Raw genomic sequence first — 24907 nt, 5'->3', positions numbered from 1 at the left:
GGGACTAAAAATCTGGATAAAATTATAAAATTAAAAATGATACATTTTATTTTTAAAATATTCCAGCCATTTTTTCTAAGTATGCAAGAGGACTGAGCTCAACTTGTAGAGAATTTCAAACTTAATCTAACTTAATATAGAATAATTAAAAAGGTGATTTACTTTATGGGCAGTGTGCTGCCTTCCTCTTGTCACAATTGCTGATTTAAAAGGTACATTTGAATAAAATTTTACCTTTTAACATTTATTTTCTCTCAAGACCATGATACTTTGTGAGATCAAAAGATGCTGTGATGTTGTATATTCAGTGTGATGAGTTGGCTGCAACATAGGAATTGCCAGACAAATGTTCCTCTTCTTGTGTCCCATCTCCAATAGCATCCAAGTGGACAGACTGTGAAAGGGAGAATGTTTGTTCAGGTCAGAGTGATAGATGTGGAAAGGGCTCACAGTTAAAAATATTCATAGAAACTAAATTTTTAAGCATCAGCATTGTCAACTGAAAGGATGAGTCAGAAAAAGAAAAAGAAAGAAATAGGAGAAAGAAAGAGGGAGAGAAAAAGAGAGGAAGGAAGGAAAGAAAGAAAGCTTTTAAGCAAGCAAGCAAGGTACTCAAAAAAATTACAATTTGAAATTCAGCCTGGATTTGGGTATAAACAAGCACACTTCTAAGCTGTCTACTTATAGCTTCACATGACTGTAGACATCAAAATTGTTTATGGAGAGCCGGGTCAAAGAGGTGAATTTTGCATGGAGTTCTGAACACAGTGATGTTATTGATCACGTATACTTCTTGCTGGAATAAATTCCATTGTCTGAATCCAGTTCCTGGCAAAGTGGTAGCTCTTATTCGTGGTTGCAGGGAAATGTATAGTTCTCAGCAAAGTTATGGAAGGGCATTGCATGTGCAAAAGGTGACTCCAAGTATAATTTATTTTGCTCTCTGCAAATATGTTTTTGGACACAATCTCCTTTTTTCTTGCTTTCACCTTCACAGGGAAATCTTAAGTGAAAATGACCCTTTTTGTGGTTTTCTTAGGACCAATATCAAAATAAAAATTCTGGATTCACAATATGTATTTCTCATTGAAAATTATGATGATTAACTATTAATTTGTATTACCATAGTAACCAAAAACCCTTCTAATGAACCAGGATGCCATAGCAGTAGGTACTGTACTAAGAATTAAATTGAACTAAAAAGTGTAAGCCTCAATTTGAATATGTAGAGAACAAATCTGTTATCATTTTTTATAGTATATGCAAAACTTTTGTGCGTCTCCATTTGTTTCCACGGTTTCTTTGGCTCCCAGTATGTAGCCATGCCCTGGAGGGGCCATCTATTTAAATGACACAACAGTTCAGTGTCTGCTCACTGAACCTTGAACAAGAAACCTCATTTAAACCAATGTATGAAAATATTGTGATGTGCACTAATTTAAAACTACCTCAGCTGCTTCAAGTATCCTTGGGTTTTTTCCCTGTCAGAAAGTGACCTGAGTTAATGTAACTGGATAAAGGGTTTTATTTATCAACACAGTTTCAAAAGAAGGGCAGGTGTAAATCAATATTTTCAGTGGCAGTTACAAAATATCTCCTTGTAGAAAGCTTTGGAGGAGGGCGGGGGTGCATTGGCAGAGTGGTTAAGGTCTGTTGCTATGAATTTTAGAGATGCGAGTTAAAACGTTGCTTTGGATTTGTGAATTGTCCCTGCCCCATGCCTCCCATTGACCCAGCTGTGGGTATGTACCTGGTCATTCCATCTCCAAGCCAAAGGCAACTGGAGGTAATGCTGACACTGTATGCCACTGGTTACAGAAACTAGTGAGCCTTAACCACAGTCCCCCAACGGGCTGTTAGATTTGGTTGGACATTGGACTTTGACTTGCTAGAAAACTGTCATTTATAACTATCTAATCATAGCTAGTCAATAACATATGAAAAGAGATTAATAACAAATATAAATAATATAATTAATTAATACTTGAGAATGAAACCTGGCTAGGATTTTTCAGAATCACCTAAAGTAAAAGCACAGGTCTCTGGCTGTCAGTGGAATATGTGCTCCAAAGCACAAATGGGCTTTTGAAAATCCCAGCCTGCCCTTCATATGCCTTTTTTTTATTATTATTATAAGAATTTTCAATGTCCGGGTAATTGCTGTTTTGTAAGGTGCATTTTTCTTCACTATTTCTTGTTTATTATTTCATCCATGTATTTGTGGAAGAGTCCTGTCTCAGTGTCAGATTCAGAGACTGTCATTGAAATCAACAGTAGTATTATACTGTTGTTGTTGTCATGACCCAAGGAATATGCAAGAAGCAAAATTTGTTGGTAATACCTTGGGAGCTGACTGCCTAACCTGCTTAGGTATTTTTAAATGTTGCTTTACATTTTCTGTCTGCATCATGAGGTGTTTAAATACTTTTAATATCCTGGCCCTAAGTATCTGAATCATTTTTTAACATTTTACCTAATCTCTTAGAAATACAAAAGGTTTGAACAAAACTTTCAATATCTACCATATAATTTGGCCATTGCTCTTTATTAAACCCTTGCATAACATTAAAAAAAATCACTTAAAGGGGAGCAGTCAAGAATATACTAGTATCTGAAAAAAACAACTGAATTATTTGCAGCTACTTATTTGCAGCTACTACCATCAAAGATGTGTGAGTCAAAACAGTAATAGGAATAACTGATTAAATTGTTCAGAATTTTATAGAAAAAATAAACTTAGGTGTCTTTGATATGTGTTTGTTGCTTTCAAAATTCCCCCTCTCCCCTTTCTTTGGTTGGAAGTGAATTGCTAATCAGTTATACATATATATTTTTAATAAGGATTATCACATTTCCACTCTTACTGTAGAAACCACTGTTGAGAAAAGGATTACCTGTTAAAATCTTCCTCTTAGATAACACATGTGATAACCTTTACCTCCCTCCCATCAGTGGTGTGCTTTGAGTTGGGCCTTACAGAGTGTTGAAGGTTTCAATATTGTTGTAATATTTTTCATCCTTTATGTTTTGGAAGAAGTCATCCAGAGGGGGATAACAAAAAACCATATATGATGATATCTCTGCCTTTTACTTACAGTTGTGGAAACAGCCTTCATAGCTGTCTCTGTAGCTTTAAACACTTTTATAGCACAGCTATGTGACATGGTTGTTAAAATACCAGTAGCAACTTCACTATATTGGTGTTCTCACAATAGCTATCACTGGTGGGACTGAATACTCATGGTAGCAAAAGTAGGAATTTTTTAACAAAATAGCTTTGCGTAGAGATAGCTGAAGAGAGAAAATTTGCAGATAAGTAAATATTTTCTTCTACAGGTGCAAAGATCTGACCAGCTTATCAGACTGAAAATTAGATGCACAGTAAAATATACATTTCTGACTGGCTTATAAACTCTGTTATAGTATGAGCCAATGCTGTGAGAAATTATTTGGTTTTAGCAGAAAGTTGTCAATTTGTAACTGAGTGTTTTATAATGAATATTCTCCTACTATAGACTCTAGTAAGCTCACAGCAAGGGAACAGACTGGAACCACTAGGGGACTTCAACTAACTCACCAGATGTCTAATTAATGCCTGCTGTCTGCTGCTAAAATGTCACTTATAGATATTCTTTCTTCACAGCCACTGTTTTAATGATAAAGATTATGCACTGATGTCACTTTGTTCCTGGGTTAATGTTGTGGTTGGTAAAATGACTGGCATAGACCGAGCTGCCAAACATGTAGTGGTTTCCAAGGGGAAAAAAGTACCATATGACCACCTTGTTCTCTGTACTGGGCAGCAATATCAGGTAAGATTGTGTGCATAGTGAAAAATGAACGTTTAATGTTTACAGTGATTAAAGATGAACATGTTTAGTGGTTAACGCACGAGCAGACTATTTTGCAGCAAGTCTTTATCCATGCAGTAACAACTACAGTCCTGTCACTCTAAAATAGTCCTTTGAGGATGAAGCTCTTTGAATACTCTGGAAATTTTGCCTGAGTAAGGATTGCAGAATTAGGCACTAAAGGTTCCTATACACATGATGGAGCTCTGCTCCAATGTGTGCTAATTAGCATGCTCCAGCAGCCTCTTCGTCACATGTATTTAGCATCCCCTCATTTCAAGTGGCAGTGGGGGGCACTTTAACTAAAGCTCATTGAATGAGCTTTAGTTACAGCACCCTGCAGCCATTTTGAAGCATGGGATGCTGAATACACATGATGCTTCAGGCACTTTAATTACAGCAGCTCTCAGACCCGCTCTAATTAAAGCACCCCCCACCCTACCCCAGAGCACATGTATAGATGCCCTAAGTCTTTGAACACCGTAGGAAATCTTAGGCCTGATCTACAAACATTTTTAACCACTTCCATATTTAGGTAATTGTTGAACCTGGGGCTTGCAGTTGGATCCCAACTTCGGGCTTGGAAAAGCACCTAAGTCCTTCTTTGGATCTGGCTCTGCCCGTAGAGCTAAATCCTGCTGGCCGTGTTATTTGGCAAGTAATCATATTGATGCCAGCAAGTCTTCTGGCTGAGGAAAATGGTTACATGTTATGAATAAGAGTGGCAGAATATGTTCACATACCTGTGTTTCATGGAGCTAGGTCACACTTTTTTAGAGGGCCAGGTGGCCAGTGAAGACATTCCACTGGTAATTCTTGACCAATGCTATATAATCGTACTGAACAAAAAAGAACTACTGATTATAATCATGGTTTAATTTGTTACTGTAATAGTAATATTATCCAGTTACATTTTTAATATAATGTTTAGTGTTTTGCATCATTACAAATATTTAATTCGTTTCTTGCACAAACTTTCTCCTATTTTAGAATATTTGGTTTTGCTGTAAAATAGAAGAAGCGTTCCTTTTGTATTAGGAATTTTTTTGCAAAACTTTAAGCTATGTAAGAAAGAAATCATTATAGAGATCCTTCATCTATGTATTTAGGTATTTCTGCTATACACTTGTGGTGAAAGCATATATTTCATTATTCATATTTTTTGCTGATCTGCTGCTAATATTGTCATACATTTAGAAGTGAGCTTCTACATATCATTGCTTAAAAGGGTCACTTACTAAGAGTTATGGCCATTGACCAACTGTGGATTTTCCCTGTAGCCAGTTTTTATCAGTGCCTGGTTCTGGATCATCAGATCCCACCTGCCTTGAAGAGGGTAATGCAAAATGCATATTCTGTTTGCTACCATGCCATTTTTGATCAGGCCCTTTTTTTTTTTTTTTTGCCTCCAAGGGCAGTTCAGTTGCCATTTCAGGGCTCACATGGAGCATGTTACTACTTATCTTTCTCACATGATAGAAACTGGCTGTGCTGCTTGGTGTACGGGTTACTGCAGATCATTAAAAAAACTGGTAACCATAAAATTGAACACACTTTTTTATAATTGCCCAAATGTTGCTTTTTTTAGAAGACAATTTCCACAAAAGTTATGATGACAAATAGATTATGTAGTGTGTTTTGGTGAAAACCTTTCAATATTAGATTTTTAAAAATATAATAAACCAAGTTTGTCCAATTGGCAGCCTCTGGCCGCACGTGGTCTGTGAGGGGTTAAATTGCACCCCCAGAGCTCCTGCCCAGTTGCCGTTCCCTGCATCCTTCTGGTTGCAGCCAGATTCTCCAGGCTTCCCCTCCCTTCACTGGCTGCCACTTCATACCCCCACCCCAGGGTGCAGGGCACTGCAGCAGTGTGGGGGAGTTGAGGGTGAGCCTGGAGCATTTGATGTAGCAGGGGTGGGAGTCACAGGCATGCAGTGTGGTGGGAGGGTCATAGGTGTACAGTTTAGCCATAGGAGGGTCTTGGATACACAATGCACCCAAGGGGTTCATGGACACATGATGCAGTGGTGGGAATGCGTCCATGGAATTATGATTTTATTTATCTTTTCAGTTTTTACTTACTACCTTGTAGAAAAGGGGTAAGTATATGGTATGTGCTATGTCTGATGAGTTTTTCAGAATGCATTGTGTATATGCATGTATGTCAAAACCTTGTTCATTCTTACAGGACTCCTAAAGGGCCTGCATGCCTCTTTAATCCTAAAAGGCAGGGCTGTCCAACCTCTGGGCAGCCGGGATCCATATTCAGCATGGGCTGAAGACCCAGGGGCCATACGCTGTGGAGGAACTCTGCCACTCCCCTCCCCTGCCCACCACTCAGCCACATTTGTAGCCTAGTTCTCTTCCCCACCTATACCCATGCCATCCCAGCCACATGCACTGCATAGGCAGCCTGCTTCCCGCTGCATTGCATGCAGCACCCCAACCCACCTCCCAGCCACACATGTTGAGCAGGCAGCTCATCTGCAGTAAACAGCATGGGCAGGTTGGCTCCCTCTTTTGTGGAGCACACAGCATGTACAGCACAGCAGCCTCCCACACCACAGGTGTGACACTGGCACCCTGCTGGGCTACCCCACCCCTGAGAATGGGGGTAGGAACCAAATGCCAGGGGAAGGGGGTAGGGGGGAGCATGGGAACCCTGGCCACTGCTGCAAGTGCAGTGGGTAGAGTGGTGGTTGGGTGGGAGTCTGGCCTGTGGGCTGCCAATTGGACAGCCCTGCTAGAAGCAAACGAAAATAGGGAGCATTCATATACCAGCAGAGGTCTCTCTTCATTCTGACCAATGGATTGTTGATTACTGAACCTTTGTCCAAAAAGACTTGGACTTACGTGTCTAGCCATTCTTCCACTTACGTGTCTAGCCATTCTTCCACAATCACATAGTTTATGCCATTTCTATCTAAAGTATCTCTTTAACACTTTGCAAATTATACGTGCTTTGTATTTATTTATGTCAGGTCCCATGTCCCACTGGAGCAGATATCACTAAACTCTTGACTAACAGGGAGGTCACAAAGAGCTATAAGCAAAGATATACGGGCAAAGTTCCTACCAATCTCTTTATTCTCCATGATGATCAAGACTGCTTAAAGGCCGCACAATGGCTGAAAGAAAACTTTATCAATATGGGAGGTAAGAATTTTAGCAAATATATGCACATTTTCAGAAATGATTATAGGGCTTATTGTTTCTCTATTTCCATTGTATAATTGGTGTCTAATTAATGCTAGCAAAATCTTTCAGCTGCCAAGCTTTGTCTTCCAGAATAATTTACAGTTTGTTGTCATTTTTTGATACCCAGCATATTTTGACAGGAAAACAAGCTTGAGATAATTTAATTACCTGTAATTATTATATAACACAGCATCAATGTCCTAAATGCTAAAGCTGGCTAGAATAATTAATTAACTAATTAAATAATAATTCAATTAGTGAATGTGGTTTTCAATTGCATGGAAAATGTGTAGATCTGAAAAGCATGACAAAGAAAAAATGTCTAAATTAGGGAAGACTTTTAAAAAATCTCCATCCTCTTTTGTATTCAGTTCCTTTGGTTACAGATCTTCACACTGACTCAAACATGCACTGTATTGTCTGAGACTGTAAAAGTTGCACATTTGTGTGAATGTCTCTGTCTGTTACCACATTTGTATTCTCTGAAACTATCTTCAGGATGTCCTCTTATATTTTTTTACCAATGACTATTAGAAATGTGACCAAAATATCTTGAATTTTCATGGAAAGCTTCTGCCATTTCATGTACATGGTTTTATGTTCAGTGGGTGCAGACAGACATAACAACTGAACCATTTCAAAATGTCACCAGTTGAGAACCAGTTCACAATTTTAGCAGGACAGGGTGTGGACAGATATAACTGAACCGTTCTACTATATCACTGATTCAGAACTGGTTCACAATTGTATGATGTACTGTGGCTCTGACACCACAGGATAGAAGTGAGCACCCAGCCTCATTGTGGGGAGGGAGGTATGTTTGTACCCATGCTTTGAGAGTCCCAAGGGTGGGTGATCTTATCACTTTAATATTTTCTTCTGTTTCCTAAATATGAGTTTATTATACTTTAGCAGCCTGTGACTGGCTGAAGTATGCATGGGTTTGGGGGTGGTGAGGAACGTTGCAGTCTGGGATGCCTGTAGGACTGACCAGACACCAGGCATGGAATGCACTGTGCCTGCAAACAGATGTTTACTTTGTGCTGCCATAAAAATTTTGTGGCAGCACAAGAGCTGATTGAATAGACATCATAGACTTTTGTTGGCCCCAAGCGCTTAAATGTTTCAGTGTCAGAAAGGTACTAATGATTTGTGCCTCCCTTAAATGGCTGACGTCTGTTTACTTATGCCAAGAGACTGTGGGCTGCCAGTGGCAGCCCACACTCTTCCACTGCTCCAAACAGAAACGCCTTCAGGCTTCAGGGGCTGGATTCTGCAGGAAATGGGCCCTAGGTACACTGCCCCTGCTTGGGGTGTGAGTCTGGAGTCCCCTACTCCACTTGCACTTGGCTCCTGACCCAGGGACAGCAACATAATATCTGTGCTGGTGCCTGGTGTGCTTTTCATGCTGCTACCCCTGGGTTGGGACAACACATGTAAGCAGAGGAGGAAACCTCTATGGGGAGTTCCCCTGTCTGTGCTTTGCAGACAGGTGCCAGGGGAATCCTCTGCTGGGAGATTCTCCTGTATCTTGCAAGTAGGGGTTTCCCTGCATGTAGGTGCCTGCTCCAAGTTGAGGAAGGGTACTCAGGCCCCTTTTCCCCCCACACTGGGCCCATGAAGCCTTGGGAGGGACAGGGGACCAACCCTGGGGGACAACATCTCTGGCAACATCTGTTAGATGTCTGTAAAGTGGATCAGCTCTGCTGCAATATATTGTGGCACAGGTAATCGTGCTTCATAGAGGACATCTATTTCCAGCCTGTGTCTGCCCATAACATTGAACCAATTCAAGGGGGACTGGCTCAAAATAGTACTTGATTTTTCTGGTGTGTTTCTGAAATATACCAAAAAGTGCAAACTAGTTTCAAGTAGCATTCACACCTAGGCTACATACACACATTCAAAAAACCCAAGGCAGAATCAATATAAGTTATGTGGTTTATTGATATAAGGTAAGTGGCATAATTTAGATCAGTAGAACACACATTCACTCTTTGGTGGAGAGGGCAAATCTTAGGCTGTGTGCCACCATTTTTAAACCAGTCTATGTATGCTGAACTTTTATTTTGGATGTGAACCAGTTTCCAATCATTTATACCAGTAAAAGTGTAATGCCTGTACTTGGCCCTAGTCTCTTGGGACATGTCCCCACAAGCAAGGGTGTGCAGTTACCATGGCAAAAATAGGAGAGGCTCAAATTTGTGCTGCTGCGTTTTGCCACTGTGCATGCCCCTGCATGTGCAGTTGGTGCCGGGCAAATTGTCCCAGATGGGGTAGGGGAGGCTAGGGCTAACACCTATGCTGACCCCAGTAGCTTTACCTGGGATTTTGAGGGCCTCCTGGGGCAGAAGTGGTGTCAATCCAGCTGCTGGGAGGCTGGCTAGTATGGCTCTGGCTGGCCAGGCTCTGTTTCTGGCAGCACATGCTGCTGCCACATGCACCACACTGCTTTTTGTGGCCTTTTTTTTTTTTTTTGATTGTGGTTTTTTGGGTTTTTTTGCCACCGGGATCACCAAATTTTGGCACCATGCTGCAACTCTGCAGTGTGGCCAACAGGTGCACGTGTGCCATGTATGACTTGTGGTGCCTCAAAATGAGTTTGAGTCACTGCAAATTGCTCATGAGCACTTGTTGGGATGCACTTGGAGTTTAAAATATATTTGTAATGTTCTGAGTGTTAGGTCTTTCCACACCTTAAGTGTTGTATGTATCCATTTCCAATGTGTACTGAATGGGCATTGTTAGAATTCCAATATGAACAAAGATAAATTTCTTCCGCTGCCAAAAAAGAAATGAAATACTAAAATGGGTTCACATTATAGGACGTCCAGGTGTCACATCTGAACAAATGTAAAGCTGCATTTCCTACTTCTAGCTCTAGGTACTCCTGATTGGCTGCTACAACTGGTGTCCTAAAAGCACAGCCCTGTCTTCATCTATCTGCTTTCAATTGAAGGCATAATAAAGAAAACTGGCATAGGGTATAACCTACAAAAGTTCATATTTCATTTGATTGACCTTAAAAAAGTTGTCAAACTGCTAGAACATTCAAATTGTCTTCCAAAGCTTTCTGAATTGTCCAAAAAGTGTAAGATGCTGGCTATGACAGTACATCAGTTCATATATTCCCAGAAGTAAATATTTTGCACTTGCAGCAGCTTGGCACCAAAGGTGTAAATAAAACAGCTTTTGCATCTAGATTTCATCAGTACTAAACACTAAATATACATTTTTAGTTGGTTTCCAACTGAGGCATCCAGCTGCATTTGCATGAAAGGACTGCAAATGCAGTTCTTCACCTACTTAGTTTGCAGGCAAATGTATGGAATTTACTCACACCAGTGTGTTCAGTAAGATTGCCTGAGACCAGCTGGAAAACTTCAGAAAAACTGAGTTTAAATATCTTGAAAGTTTATGCTCTTGAAGTCTAAGCTGTTCTATAAGAAGCTAAATCTAAGTCAGCTTCTAATTTTTGTTAGTATCCCTTCTTTTTGATCATGTCAGTGCCATACTGCTGTTTTTTGTCATGACGTCTAGATGGATCTCTTAATTAGACACTGTTCGTATCTTTAATTACATGCTTAATTCACAAGTGCACAATTACAGCAGTTGAAGGTTTTTTCTTACCAGAGCCATAGTGAGTTAGACACACAGCTTTTTCCCCATTGCAGCATCCCATGCCTCCTTGACATCTTTCTATGTCCCTTTTTTGCCTTGTTTGTTTTGGTTCCCTCCTCTTTCTTCTACAAAGACTCTTCCTATGCCTTCCCCTTCTCACAGCTCATGTTCTAATCACCGTGACACTGTCCTCTTTATCATTTATTTTCCATATAGAGAACATGTACATTCCTTTTTAGATCCTGTTCTTTCAGACTTCATGTCATCTATGTACAGGAAACCTGCACTCTGGGGTGGTGGGGAAAAGGGAAAACAAAACTGTTTTTCAGCAGCTAACCTATTCTACAGATAAGTGACTGGGCCAGGGTAGGTCTGGAAACAGGATGTCTACAAAGATCAGTAGTTGATTTGGATGTCTGTCAGCTGTTTGCAGGCCATGCTGTCACTTCCATCTGGCTGACTGCACCTCGTGGCCATCTCTTCTTGTTCTCCTAATTCTAATTCTGCTCTTCAATTTAGTTTTGTTATCTTTGAGCAATGGTAATATACTGGCTCATACATTTCTGTTATTCAGATTTCATTCAGACTTTAATATTTTGTTCATCAGATGCCCAAGCTAAATGAATAACTCATTTTAAAACTTTCACAATTTAGAACTTTTTAGACAATGGGAGAAGTTGAAAATTGGATATGAATACATTTCATATGGGGAAAAGTTCATTGATTATCAATCCCATGCTCTATTGGTTGTCACACTGCCTATGCATTTCATTTTTCCAGTTCAGAAATGTCATTCTGATTTCTCTGGGTTATGCAAATTGTATGGTGCCTTCATCTAATCCCATTTTTTTAATGGTCCTATTTTAGTCACCTATTAACTTAATCTAATGCGGTTCCTTTTATGGTTTCCAACGTACTGTACTAGATAAATGCTTTGTTGCTCATAGATCAGATTCACAGCCTGTGTATATCTATGAAGCTCTATCAAAGTCAATGCTATGCAAATTTACACTGTAAAGATCTGACACTACATGTTGTCTATTCCTTGCACCAAAGCTCAGGGCCCAATCCAACAAGACATAACCGTGAAAACTAGAAGCGTTCAGCACTTGATAGGATTGGCCCCAAATCCTCAATATGTGATTTCACAATAATTTGTCCTGGAAGTAATCATGAATCTCCAGCCAAATATAATTAAGAATATTATTTTCAAGTCTATTTATGTCTTGCTCATTGATAGAGTTGCTATTTATCTTTGGAATGTTTAAACTGCTGGTTTAAGCAAAAGAGACATTTTCTTTTACAAGTGTATCTGCACCTGCTGCTTATTTTTATATGGAGTCGTGAGGCCAAATTTTCAAAAGCAGTTAGGCACCTAAACATTAAGGTTGTGCAAAGTGGGCCCTATTTGATTTGGGTTTGGATTCAGCCCAGATCAGAGACATTGATTCATTGATTTGGATCACTGTCCCTGACTTGATTCAGCCAAATCCAGATCTGAAGATTCAATGCTGATTTGGAGAATCAGAGATTCAGACATAGACACAGCTTTAAAATTTTTTCTACATACCGTGAGGTAGCAGGCACCGCTCCTGATCACTGTAATGCTGGGGCACGTGGAGGATCCCACAGGAGTGTAGGGGGCCCTCCACATGCTTGGCAGCGAACCTGGAAGTGGATCAGAAGTAGTTCTGGTCCACTTCCGGAAATGCCGGGGAGCACACGGGGGGGAAAGGGGCACTCTCCCTCAGCTCAGCAATCGGCCACAGGGAGATGCTGGGTGCCCCACCCCAGACCCAGAAGGCACCAGTTGCCAAAATGGGGGACGTGGGGGGGCCCTCCAGGGCACTCCCTGGCAGACCCTAAGTGAACCGGAAGTGCTTCAGGTCCACTTCCAGGTCTGCTGCCAAGCCTGCTGCCAAGCACACTGTGGAGCCCACCGTGCTCCTGTGGAATACTCCATGCACCCCAGTATCACAGCACTCATGAGTCCCTACTACTTAAAGGTATATAGAAAAAAACATTTAAAGCTGTCCCTATGTCCAAATCTTTCCAAATCTCTCTGAATCGATTCTGATGGTTCTGATTTAATTCGGAGAGACTAAAGGGTCCTCTGATTCAGTTTGGATTCAGAGATGCGGCCACCCAATGAGGCCAAATCTCCGCTGAATCAAATTGGGGACCAAAGCTTCACACAGACCTACTAACATGCAGATAGACATCTAGGGATAGATACACAAAGGTCACTTATGCCCAGTGTTGGCACCTTGCCAACAAGGAGTGTCATGGATCCAGAGGCAGAAACACCCTAGAGCAGCGGTGTCAAAGGTACAGCCTACAGGAAGGATCTGGCCTGCAGAGTCACATCATCTGGCCCCCAAGTGCTGACCCTTGGTCTCACATTGACCCAGACACCTCATGTGCACACACAGGGCCTTGAATGCAGACCACACACAGCATCCACTCTGGGACCTGCACTGCTTATCACTTGCATGGGGCCAGTCTGGTACTCCCTCTCCCCCCATTATGCCAAATCCAGCCCGCAGTCTGGTTGGTCCAGGAGTGTGCTGCACATGGTCCCCACTCTGGCTGGCCTTGGACAGACACTGTGTATAGTGCAAGTTCTGGAGCAGGCACAGTATGTGGTGCAGTTCCAGACTATCCCGAGTGCACCCTGGGGTTTTGTCACAAAGGGAAAGTGCAGCCTTGAGTTTGGGCACCTTAAGCCAGGTCCAAAAAGAAATTGAGTCTCTGAAGTGGGACTTTGGTGGAATTTAGGTGCCAGAGTGAAAAACCAGAATCCTGAATCCCCCATTCCATTGCCATCTAACTGTGGAAGTGTCTAAACTTCACAGATGCCCTTGTTTTGACATGGCTGAGCAACTCATTGTGAAACTGATTCCTTGCTCAGTCCTAAGCCTCATAGGATCCACAGAGCAAGTATTTTTTTGCTTAAGTAACCTGAGGATCTCCATCCAGTCGGCATTCTCAGGGCACCCCTAACACAACTGCCGTGCCTGGGCTTCCTACAAGAAGCAATGGTTTTCTTTAAAGGGTGTAGTGCAGAGGTAGGTAAATACAGCCTATGGGCTGCGTCCAGCCCACTGGACCATTTTATCTGACCCGTGGGACCCCTAAAAATTTTAGAAAATATTTATCTGCTCCTGGCTGCCTGTCAAAGACAATGTAAATCAGGGCAGTAGGACCCAGGGGAAGCCGGCAGTAGGAAGCAGAAGCCCAGCCCCATGACACCCCCAGCCATTTCCCTGCTTCCTGCCCCGGCCCTACTCCAGCACTACGTGGTTCCTGGCTGCATCATTGGACTGGGAGCATGGGGCTGCGCTGGTACCCTGGTGTGTGTGTGTGTGTGTGTGTGTTCATATGGTGAGTCCCACCCCCCCCACCATACACATACACCCATACCCCGTCACACATCCCAGCTAGCCTCCCCTCACATACAGCCCCCCACAAACCCAACACCCACCAACACCCCACATATCCACACACACCCACATGCTCTGTCACCCCACACCCACACCTATCCACCCCCACAGACAAGATGGTGACCAGGGCAGCAGAGCACCTGTCAAGGGGCGGAGCTACAGCTTGCCAAAACTTGGTAAGTGGCCTTCTGCCCGAAATAATTGTCCACCCCGGTGTAATGCTACTGCTGCCTCCCTCATATAATAACCTAGTGCAGTGGTTCCCAATCCGTGGTACAGGTACCACCAGTGGTACTCAGACAACCTGTCAGTGGTATACATTATCAGATTTATTGTAAGTCTTTTATATGACGAAAATATGCTAGTGGTACTTAAGGTTGAACTGAAAAAATTGCTGGTGGTACTTAAGGTTGTAACGTTTTAAATTGGTGGTGCACAATCTGTCAGAGATTGGGAACCACTGACATAGTGTTTGGTGCATTCCCCCAGGAAGCAGAAACAAGCTTGGTGCAGTTTTTTTTTAATAATTGCCCACCCTCTTGCCCAGATGAGTGCCCTAATTACTAGACAACAGTCAGACTGCAAACAGATGTCACATTTATCCCAGGATAATTTTATCCTAGGAGAACGTGCAGCCATACAGACATTCATGTTTGGTGTCCTGCAGTAAATCCTAAAAAAGTTTCCCAGTTAAGAGGTAGTAACAGTTTATCAGGGATATTGTAAAGTATGCTGTACAGTTATCCCAGGACTGCATCATTGAATCAGTGGTAGAAAAGTAGCACTGTATTCAGCTGCTCATTAAAACCTGAATAAAAGGTGATGTGTGTACAAACCAAACCCAGGATATTTTTGTTTTGGGACAAACATAGGCATAACTTATTCAGGGACAAATATAACATCTGTTCCTCATCTCAGGCTCTCTCTTACATGGTCTCTTTCTAGCTCTGTATCATCTAGGCCAGGGGTGAGCAGTTATTTGGGTTGGAGGGCCACTTAGGGAGTTTTGGTGAGCTGTTGTAGGCTGCATCAACACCCCCCCTCCCTGCAACAGCTCACCAAAACACCCTAAGTGGTCCTCTAGCCTAAATTATTGCCCACCCACATATTAGGGGAACCGAACCTTTGTTCTCCCCTTTCTCCCTGTGCCCCTTCCTCTGCCCCAAGTCCCCGGCAGTCAAGCCAAGGCAGTGCCTGTGTTCCCTTGTGCCACCTTGGGCCATGTGGGCATAGCTGGAGTGGCTCCTGCCTGACCTGGCTGTGTGCTGGGGGCTTGGGGTGGGAGAGGGGTACAGGGAGAAGAGGGTAACACAGGACAGTATATTGGCCTGGCTGGGCCCGGATAACCTGCAGCTCCTGGCTCCCTTCTCCCTGTATCCTCTCCCCTTCCATAAGTCCCCAGCACACAGCTGGGTTGGGAAGGAGCTGTGCCAGCTGCATCCACGTCATCCAAGGCAGCACATAGGAACACAGGATGGCACTGGCCTGGCCTGGCCATGTGCCAGGGACTCAGGCAGGCAGGAGCCGCACCAGGGTTGAGCAGGAGCCATGTTAGCCACTTCAGCTGTGTCCACTTGGCATGGCCCGAAGCAGAGCGGGGAATACAGCACAGTACCACGTTAGTACCAGGCAATGCCTGGAAAATGCATGGCTTCTGGCCCTCTTCCCCCTGCATGCTCTCCTCTGCTAGCGAGGAGAACCTTTCCTAAGCTTTGACTTGCTGAGGGCTGGACTGTCTAGTCTGTGAACAGCTGCAGGGTCAGAGCTGCACACAGACAGCCTCACCAGACAGAAGCCTGGCTGGGAGCTCAGTGCCCCTGCCTTGGAGTGTACACTGGGGGCTGCAGGGCAGGACAGGGTGGGCTGGGGAGGGGAGTGTCTGCTGCTTCTGCAGCTGGCTACAGCATCAGGAAGGGAGAAAGGCAAGAGGAACTGAAAGCCAGGGGAGCCACAGGCCGGATACTGTTCTTCAAAGGAGCAGCCGCAGGCTGGATAGAATCATTTGGTGGGCTGAAGCGAGCCCATGGGCCATATTTTTCCCACCCCTGAACTAGGCAATGACTCGTATCTGAGCCTAGCAAGAGCCACAAGGAGGTTCATCATAATCCAGTGGCCAACAGGCTCTAGTTTACAGTCAGAATGAGCTCACTCTTTACTCTGCCTATCATTCAGAAAAGAAGGCTTAAGTTCTACCTAGAAGTTACCCAGGAGCCTCTTTGTTTCCAGGTGGACATGGAGCGGAATACTCCATGAGAGAATTATCTCAGTCCTCTTAACCTGTGTTTAAACCTGTTGATGAGATCATTACAAATTGGGAACATCAGTTATGATTATTATGAATCATGATCATATGCTTACTAATATGTTGGGTTATAAATACATGCCAAATAAAGGGTAAGTGAAATTTTGAATAAGATAATGAAAAATACCCTTTCACCGCCCTCCTCCAAACAAGAAAGTGGCTAATGAGAATTGTTGAGGTATTGATGTGACACTTACAAATTAAATTCCATCTGTATTAAAACATGGGCAATGTTAATCGTTAAGCTGTAGAGATGGTCCTTCTTTGGAATGACTGGAAATCTTCACTTGCTGCCTGAAGTTTGTTTTTAAAGGTGTAACCTATTTGGGCTGGTCTATTTAATGTTATTTGCAACATTGTATTACAAGTTAGGATTAAAGTGCTTTTCTTTTCTCTGCTAAACACCATGCCCAAATGTCTACCAATCAATATCAATAGCCATTTTGTCCCTATTTTAAATAAAGCAGGATTGAGTGTGGTATGTATGTCTTTCGTGTGAAGTGCACTGAGGAAGTGGCCCACCAGGGGATGGGCAAATGATGGCACCACAGTTTCTCTCTGAGTGCTCTTCCCCCCTTCAGGCAATTTTAATCTCTTGCAAGAGACCCAGCAGCAGAACTCCCTGCTGAGCTGGGACCACAGTAAGCCAACACATCTCCTGTCTGATTTAGCCCTGCTCACCCCTTGCCCAGTCCCACCCACTTTGGGAGCTCCAGGGCTAGAAATAAAAGATACACATAAACCAAATGGAGGGAAATTCTCCTGCTCCTGCATAGTTGGTTTTGCTTTAGCTGCCATGAGTCTGAGGCTAGTTGCAGGGGAGTTGAAGAATTTCCCTCTACTCCCTGAGGTTACCTTAGACTTGCAGCAGCTAAGGGGAAGAATTCCCCTCAGCTCCCTGGGGCTGCACAGGGCCCCCATTCTGGGCTGTATCCACAGGCACTGGGCTGGCAGGACTTCTCCTTCCCTCCCTCCTGTGGCGGGGATCAGCAGCCAGGAACGGAGCAGGATTCCCTCAGCTCCCCTGGGCGGTCTGGATTGGGGAACCCAGGCAGGGGGAAACTTCCTGAGGCTCCCCCAAGGTGGACCAGCTCCTGGACCTTGACCCCCTATGGGGAGGACAGCAGGGGTTTGGGGGCATGTACTGGGGAGCCAGTTGGGGACACTGGCAATGGTCAGCAGGCTGGGAGATGTGCTCTAGCACCCCATGCCTACTGGCCTGGGTCAGTGCAGGCCTTCTCCTGCCTTTCCCAATTGAAAACTGAATGTCAGTTCAGTTGGTTATTGGTTAAACTTATGCGTCTTAGAAGAAGCTGCCTAGATTGAATTGGTTCTGCCTTGGCCTTTTTGACTGTCTGTACTAAGCCCAGGGACCAGGTCCAGGGTTGGAGCTGCATACAGCCTGCACCTCTATGCCAAGGCCCCAGAAACACATTCTGCCAATGAACCTCCCCCAGCAGGATTAGAATCAGCTGCAGAGCTGGTGCTAAGGTTCCTCTGATAAAATCCAGCCACCTAATGCACTGTAACATATTATACATCTAATTGAAACTAATTGAAATTCATCTCCTATTACCTCTCTGCTTTCCATGAAAGTAAAAAAAAAACAGAACAAAACAGGATAGGAGTAAAGAACAAAACTGCTTTAATGGCCCAAAATGGATCAATTATTTTTCTCTTTACCTAAACAGAGTTTACTGCTTTATTAAAAGCATGTTTGTAGAAATACTGTAGCATTAAAATTCCGGTGCATGAATTAACAACCAGAGTGACTATTGCTCTACCAAGTACAGGTTTTTTACTTTATTTTTTGCAAGCTGAAAGGATTCAGGTCATGCTAGGGTCATAGGAATCTTGTGTTTCTACTTACAGAAAATGAATGAGAGCATTCTGCTGTGGAACGTGGGCATCAAATATTAAATGATAAAGCTACTGTAATGGTCTTTATTTATGGCTTCTGTTTTTTCCAGTGAATATTATTATGTTTACAGAAATACATTTTCATGCAGTTAAATAATAAAAGCATCTTGAGGAATTGCTGCCTGTCCATCTAATGGGCATAATTTTAATCTATAATGAATATGTGTAGTTTCTACAGTAATATCACTGTAATCTAAACTCTCTAATATTGCAATAAGCATAAACCATAAATTGTTGATTTACACAGGGTCAGTAAAGGAACATTGTTTTTCTTAATCTAATGTATTTGCATTTAATGTTACTATATAAAACAGGATATTAATTTCCCTTGAGAAATACAGGGCTTAATTCTGATTTTACACATGCAGAAATGCCAACATATAATATAGCAGCTGACCTTTCCTCTGAAGAAGATTGTCCTGCCTAATTGCTATACTCTGGATTGCTGAGACTTTCAGGCCTGAAAGTCAGAATGAAAATGTTTGTGTATTATGCCACAATGAGAATTGCTCATTCCCTTTTTCAGCCATCCTCTTTAGTTGTTCATGTTTTTCATCTCACACATTTAAATATTTTCTGAGTGAAATGTAAGCACAGTAACCAGGGCAAAAAGAGAGAACCCCTTGCATGTTGAAATACAAAAAACAAAACACCCCCCCCCCCCAAAACTTACAAAATCAAGATCAGACTAGTTTTATCAGATATAAAGTTGTGGACCCAAACTCTCTTCTTCATTGCTCTGTAAATTCAGTAAAGCCAGCTTCATCTTCACTACAGATTCTAGATGTATATTCCATATTGGAATGCCTGAACTGTTTCAACGCTTTGGTCTGCCTTGAAGTACATTCCTCCCTATACATTTTGTTGGTTATCTGATCACAGGCCGGTTCTGTGTGTGCAGGGAGGGCCTGGAACCTCTGGCCAACTATTCCCACTATTCCATTCCAGGCAGAACCTTCATTATGTTCCCCAGAATCCTTTGCTCTAGGACTGCACAAAGAAGGGACAGACAAGGGTACACACATCCTCCTCCTACCAGCTCTGCAGACTTTACCAGGAAAAGTTACAGCCTCAAGCTGTGTGTGCCCTGCTTTGCATGTTCCCATTCCCATAACCCTACCCCACTTCCAGGATCCTCTGTTGCATGGGAGTCCATCTGTTAAGATAGGTTCAGTGGAGCTGTGCTGCCAAAGAGGTGGCAAGAGATCAAGAGCTGGTTCTGCAAAGAGACTTAGGTGATCCTCAAAACCCCATCTCAGTTGTCACACAACCAGGAGGTACTTAAACTACCTAGAAGCATTCTTGCACATGCTCGGGGCGGGGTGCTAATAAAGTGCCCACAGCATTTCATGTATCAACATCCCCACACTTCAAAATGGCAGTGGGGGTGCTGTAACTAAAGCTTCAGAACTTACAGAAGAGGTGATATCTTTTATTAGACCAGCTAGATATTTGCAAACAAATTATTTATTTGCAGGCTTTCAGGCACACACCCTTCATCAGGCATAGGAGAGAGCAGAGATTGTAAAAGTTCTCCTAGGTAGAAATGAAATGAAGGGTGAATGTGCCCAAAAGCTTGCAAATAAATAATTTGTTTGAAAATATCTAGTAGATCTAATGAAAAGATAGCACCTCTTCCACGAATTTTGATTCCTTTTGCCTCAGGACCAATATGACTACAACCTGGATACCTTAACTAAAGCTTGTTTGATGAGCTTTAGTTAAAGTGCCCCTGCTGCCATTTTGAAGCATGGGGATGCTGATACATGAAACGCAAAGGCTGCTGGAATGCACAAATTAGCATGCTCCAGCAGACTTTATTAACGAAGTCTGCTCTGATATGCTGTAATTACAGCACATTGGTGCAGCCTCTCCATGTGCCTACAGGCACCCTAGATGCCTCACTTTTTTACAGGTAAATTTCCATGATCAGTCTCATAGGTGCCACATAGGTTTCAGCATTCCTAAAAAAAGTCAACCCTTTGCCCCAGGAGGTGTTCCAAACTAGGGTTAAGTACCTACTATCCACTAAGCAGTCAATGGGGAAAGTTATGTACCTACAAAAGGCAATTCACAGTGCCCACGTGTGGGGAAGAAAGGTATCTGTTCTCATTCAAGATCTAGAACACCAAGAGAGGGAGGTACCTAACTGAGGCAAGTCCTAGGTTCTTGTCCTCACTGCAAAGCATTTTTCTGGGTTTTGGATGGGTTTATTTTTTGTGGAGTGGGTGAGATAGACCTTAACACTCACTAATGGATGAAACTGTGAGGAAATCTCTATGAGGGGAGATTCTCTTTTCCAGAATCCTTTCCTGCAGCTCTTAATTCAAGAAGAGGCTCTGGCCTCATTTCTACATGAACTTTATAACTTTTTTTTAATTATGTTTAATTATGTTTTTTTTAAATTATGTTTCTCTTGTAAGCAAATGCCCTACTTCTGATCCTGTTTCCCTAAGAAGGCACCCTAAATAATTCTGGGGCAGAAAGGAACAAAATAAAAGAGGGCTTTATTCTAGAGTTTTTTTATTCAAAATAGTTTCAAATTCTGGGGTCATAATTAATATCATTCTTCTGTGTTAAGTACTTCCCTACTTTGTGGGATGTTTTGTACAGATTCTTTACTAAATTATCTTAGCTACTGTTGCTAGGTAACATTGTTTGCTTCATAGCATCAGAGAAATAAGAGGGTCAAAGAGAGCAATTCTGTATTATTATCTGAGTTACACTAATAAGGTTTTCATTGTGTATCTTAGATTTTTTTTTCTCCTTTTTTTTAGGGAATGTCATTGTCTATGGGAATACAATTGACACTTACACCACAGTAGAAACCCTCTTATCTCTTGGAATTAATGGTTCTCGCATACACCTCATACAACTTCCACTTAGCTCAAATGTTACTTGCCTTAACAACAATGCAATTGAAAGAGCTGTTAAAGAAGCACTGTCAATGGCTGATGTGTCTGTTTATTATGACAGTATACTGGCACAGTGGAATGAAGGCAGCCACCCAGACCCTATAACATGTGCTTCTTTCACTAGTAATACAAAACCATTTAAACTGCAGTGTTCGGTAAGTATACGCTTTCATTGTGTTCCTTCTTTCCATCCTGAGAAGACAATCAGACCTAGCTAGTCTCTAGCTGGTGTATGTAGAATTCAGTGTATTTAGAGGATGTAACATTCACTTACTAATCTAAAGGATTTTATTTTCCTAAATCCAAGCAAAACCATTTTAGATTTCCAAACTGATTTGGATTAAAATATGTTTATATCAACTGACATGCAAATAGCTGTTCACTGCTGAGTAGCAAATCCTATCCAATAATTTTCCCCATAGTAATTCTGAAAATACTTTTATTATTTAAAAGCTACAGTAACACTTATTAGTGTTGATTAGACAGCTGAAATTCTAAATGTGAGACAGAAGTATTAATATTAAGAGGCCTAAAATTTAGTCTACTCTAAAAACTATTTTAAATAGATTTTTCTGTACTAAGAGAAAGTAAATACGAGCTCTTTTAATTAAGGAATGCAACATTGGTATAATATTGTATCAGCATCACTGCTAGGCAGCCTGCCACCATGCACAGCCCAAATGCAAGGTTTTGGCCAGGTCCTTAACCCTTACTTCCATACTTAGTTGGCTTAGTTGCATGTGCAAGGGCTATAGTGTGTAAAACTGTTTAAGGATATGCACTTACAGGCACCAATGCAGTTACCTTACACCTCTCATTTGCCTGCATACTCCATACTCTACTAAGCATTTATAGATTCATAGATGCTAGGGTCAGAAGGGACCTCAACAGATCATCAAATCCAATCCCCTGCCTAGGCAGGAAAGAGTGCTGGGGTTAGATGACCCGACAACCAGATGTCTATACAGCCTTCTCTTAAAGATCCACAAGGTAGGGAGAGCACCACCTTGCTTGGAAGCCCATTCCAAATTTTGGCCACCCTTACCATGAAGAAGTTTTTCCTAGCTTAAATCTGCTCTGTTAGTTTGTGACCATTGCTCCTTGTTAACCCAAGGGGCACCCTGGTGAACAGAGCATCTCTGATTCCTTGCTGCATCCCCCTAATGAATTTGCAGGCGGCCACAAGATCACCTCTCAGCTTTCTCTTGCGAAGGCTGAAGAGGTCCAGGTCCCTCAGTCTCAACTCATAGAGCTTGTCCTGTAAGTCCCTAACCATACGAGTGGCTCTTCTCTGGACCCTCTTAAGTCTATCAATATTCTTCTTGAAGTACAGTGCGCAAAACTGGATGCAGTACTCCAACTGCAGTCTGACCATTGCTGCATAGAGGGGAAGTATCACCTCCTTGGATCTATTTGTCATGCATCTGCATGATAAAATGCGGTTAGCTTTGCTGATGATTTAATCACTCTGATGACTCATGTTTATCTTGGAGTCCACTGTGACTCTGAGATCCCTTTCTGCTTCTGGGCTGCTGAGAGGGTCACTTCCCAGCCAGTAGGTGTGCTGGATATTTTTGTGCAAGGATGGAGGTGAGACTGACTAGCCTATAATTACTCAGATCTTCCTTTCTCCCCTTCCTGAAAATAGGGACTACATTGGCCTTTTTCCAGTCCTCCGGGACCTGACCTGAGCACCACAAGTGCTCGAACAAGCCGTGCCAGCAGTTCTGCTATGACACCAGCCAGTTTCTTCAGTACTCTCAGACGCAGCTCATCCAGGCCTGCCGACCTGAACACATCCATTCCATCCAAGTGACTCTGCATCAAGTCAGCGTCGACAGTTGGTGGGCTGGTGTCCCTCTGCCCATCTAAGAACTCATTAGGAGACTTATCTTGACCCCTGTTCAGGAACACTGAGGCAAAAAACTTATTGAATAGCTCAGCCTTGAACCCCCTATCTGTCATTAATTGCTCCTTCTTGTTCAGTAGGGGTCCTATGCTGCCCTGCACCTTCCTTTTACTCCCCACATACCTAAAAAAAGACTTTTTGTTGCCTTTAATTTCTTTTGCCAGCCTCAGCTCTGTAGTTACTTTGGGTTTTCCAACTGCCTCCCTGCAAGTGCAGGCCAAGTAGGCATACTCCTCCTTGGTAGCTTCCCCCTGCTTCCACCACCTATATGCCTCCTTTTTTTGCCCTTAGGCTTCCCTGGATTTCCCTGTTTAGACAAGGAAGTTTTTTGGCTCCTTTCCCCCTTTTGTCTCATACTAGGATAGTCTCCCTCTGCACCTGAAAGATTGCCTCCTTTAGAAATGACCACCTTTCCTGGACTCCCATCTTGCCAATACTCTGATCCTGCAGTGCATTATTGACTAGACTCCTGAGCACACTGAAGTCAGCCTTCCTAAAGTCAAGCACTTCCACCCTACTAGTTATCTTACCCACCCTACACCATATGGTGAATTTGATTGATTGGTGGTCACTGTCCCCAAGGTGACCAGGAATCTGCAGGTCCCCTACCAAGTCCTCCCTTGTAGCCAACACCAAGTCCAGTAAAGCATTCCCACTAGTGGGACCGTATACCTCCTGCGTTAGGTTAGGTCCTGCACGCAGGTTAAGAACCTATGTGAATGGCTGGATTTGGGTGACTGCTCCTCCCAGCAGATGTCAGGGTAGGTTAGGTCTCGCATGACAACCATGTCCCTAAACTGAACGGCCTCTGAAAGCTGCCTCAAGAATTTCAAGTCCACCTTTTCCACCTGGTGTGGTGGTCTGTAGCAGACCCCCACCACCAAATCCCTTTCCCCTCGACCTCCGTGTATCCCAACACACAATGCCTCAACTTTCTCCTCTTCTGATCCCATTTTGATTAGGGTAGATGTATAATGCTCCTTAACATAGAAAGCAACCTCCACCCCTTTCCTCCCTACTCTGTCCCATCTATACAACCTATAGCCCTCAATGTATACTGCCCAGTCATGGGTAGGGTCCCACCAGGTTTCTGTTAGCCCCACTAAATAAAAGTTATTATCTGCAAGCAGGAGTGTGAGTGCTTCCTGTTTGTTCCCCATGCTCCTAGCATTAGTATAGAGGCACTTGAGCCTGCCAGACAGTGCCTTTGGTGCCCCTCCATTCTGATGCCCAAAGGGCCCCTTGGTACTTACCTGGGGTGTACTGCTGCATGTCTCACAGTTTGTAAGTTCTAGACTCTCTCCATCTCCTGCCTCCCCATCCCCCTTCGTATTTTGTTTAAAGCCCAATGTAGGAGGTCAGCCAACCTGTAAGAAAAGAGACTCTTACGTTTTGTGGAGAGATGAAGCCCATCATGTCCCAGGAGGTCCTTTGCATGGAATTGTGGATCGTGGTCCAGGAAGCCAAAACCTGCACGATGGCACCAACTCCAGAGCCACGGGTTGACTTCTCTGACACAGATGACATGATGCCTACTGCGACCGCTGGCCAGAAGGATTGACAAGAAGACCACCTGTGCCCCTGTCTTCCTAAGCCTGGTCTGCAGAGTTCTGTAGTCACTCATGATACATTCTGGATTACTCCTGGCCACATCATTTGTTCCCACATGGATGAGGACCATGGGATAGTTGTCAGAGACCTGGATGAGGTCAGGAATTCTCGCTGTGACATCCCTGATCCTGGCTCTG

General features: G+C 43.1%; 1 protein-coding gene across 1 annotated transcript in view; it reads left to right on the top strand.

Annotated features, from left to right (window-relative positions):
• Nucleotides 1-24907, top strand: part of CFAP61 (cilia and flagella associated protein 61) — a 212687-nt gene that overhangs the window by 131510 nt on the left and 56270 nt on the right. Inside the window, exons 20-22 of the mRNA XM_090051987.1 lie at nucleotides 3644-3812; nucleotides 6833-7007; nucleotides 21113-21405. Coding sequence (XP_089908113.1) covers nucleotides 3644-3812; nucleotides 6833-7007; nucleotides 21113-21405 — 637 coding nt within the window. The remainder of the gene's footprint in view (nucleotides 1-3643; nucleotides 3813-6832; nucleotides 7008-21112; nucleotides 21406-24907) is intronic.

Source organism: Crocodylus siamensis, chromosome 1 (genome assembly GCF_052110815.1).
Source record: "Crocodylus siamensis isolate JL-2025a chromosome 1, ASM5211081v1, whole genome shotgun sequence".
Lineage (NCBI taxonomy): Eukaryota > Metazoa > Chordata > Crocodylia > Crocodylidae > Crocodylus > Crocodylus siamensis.
Note: the sequence above shows the minus strand (reverse complement) of the source record. Positions and strands in the feature narration are given on the sequence as shown.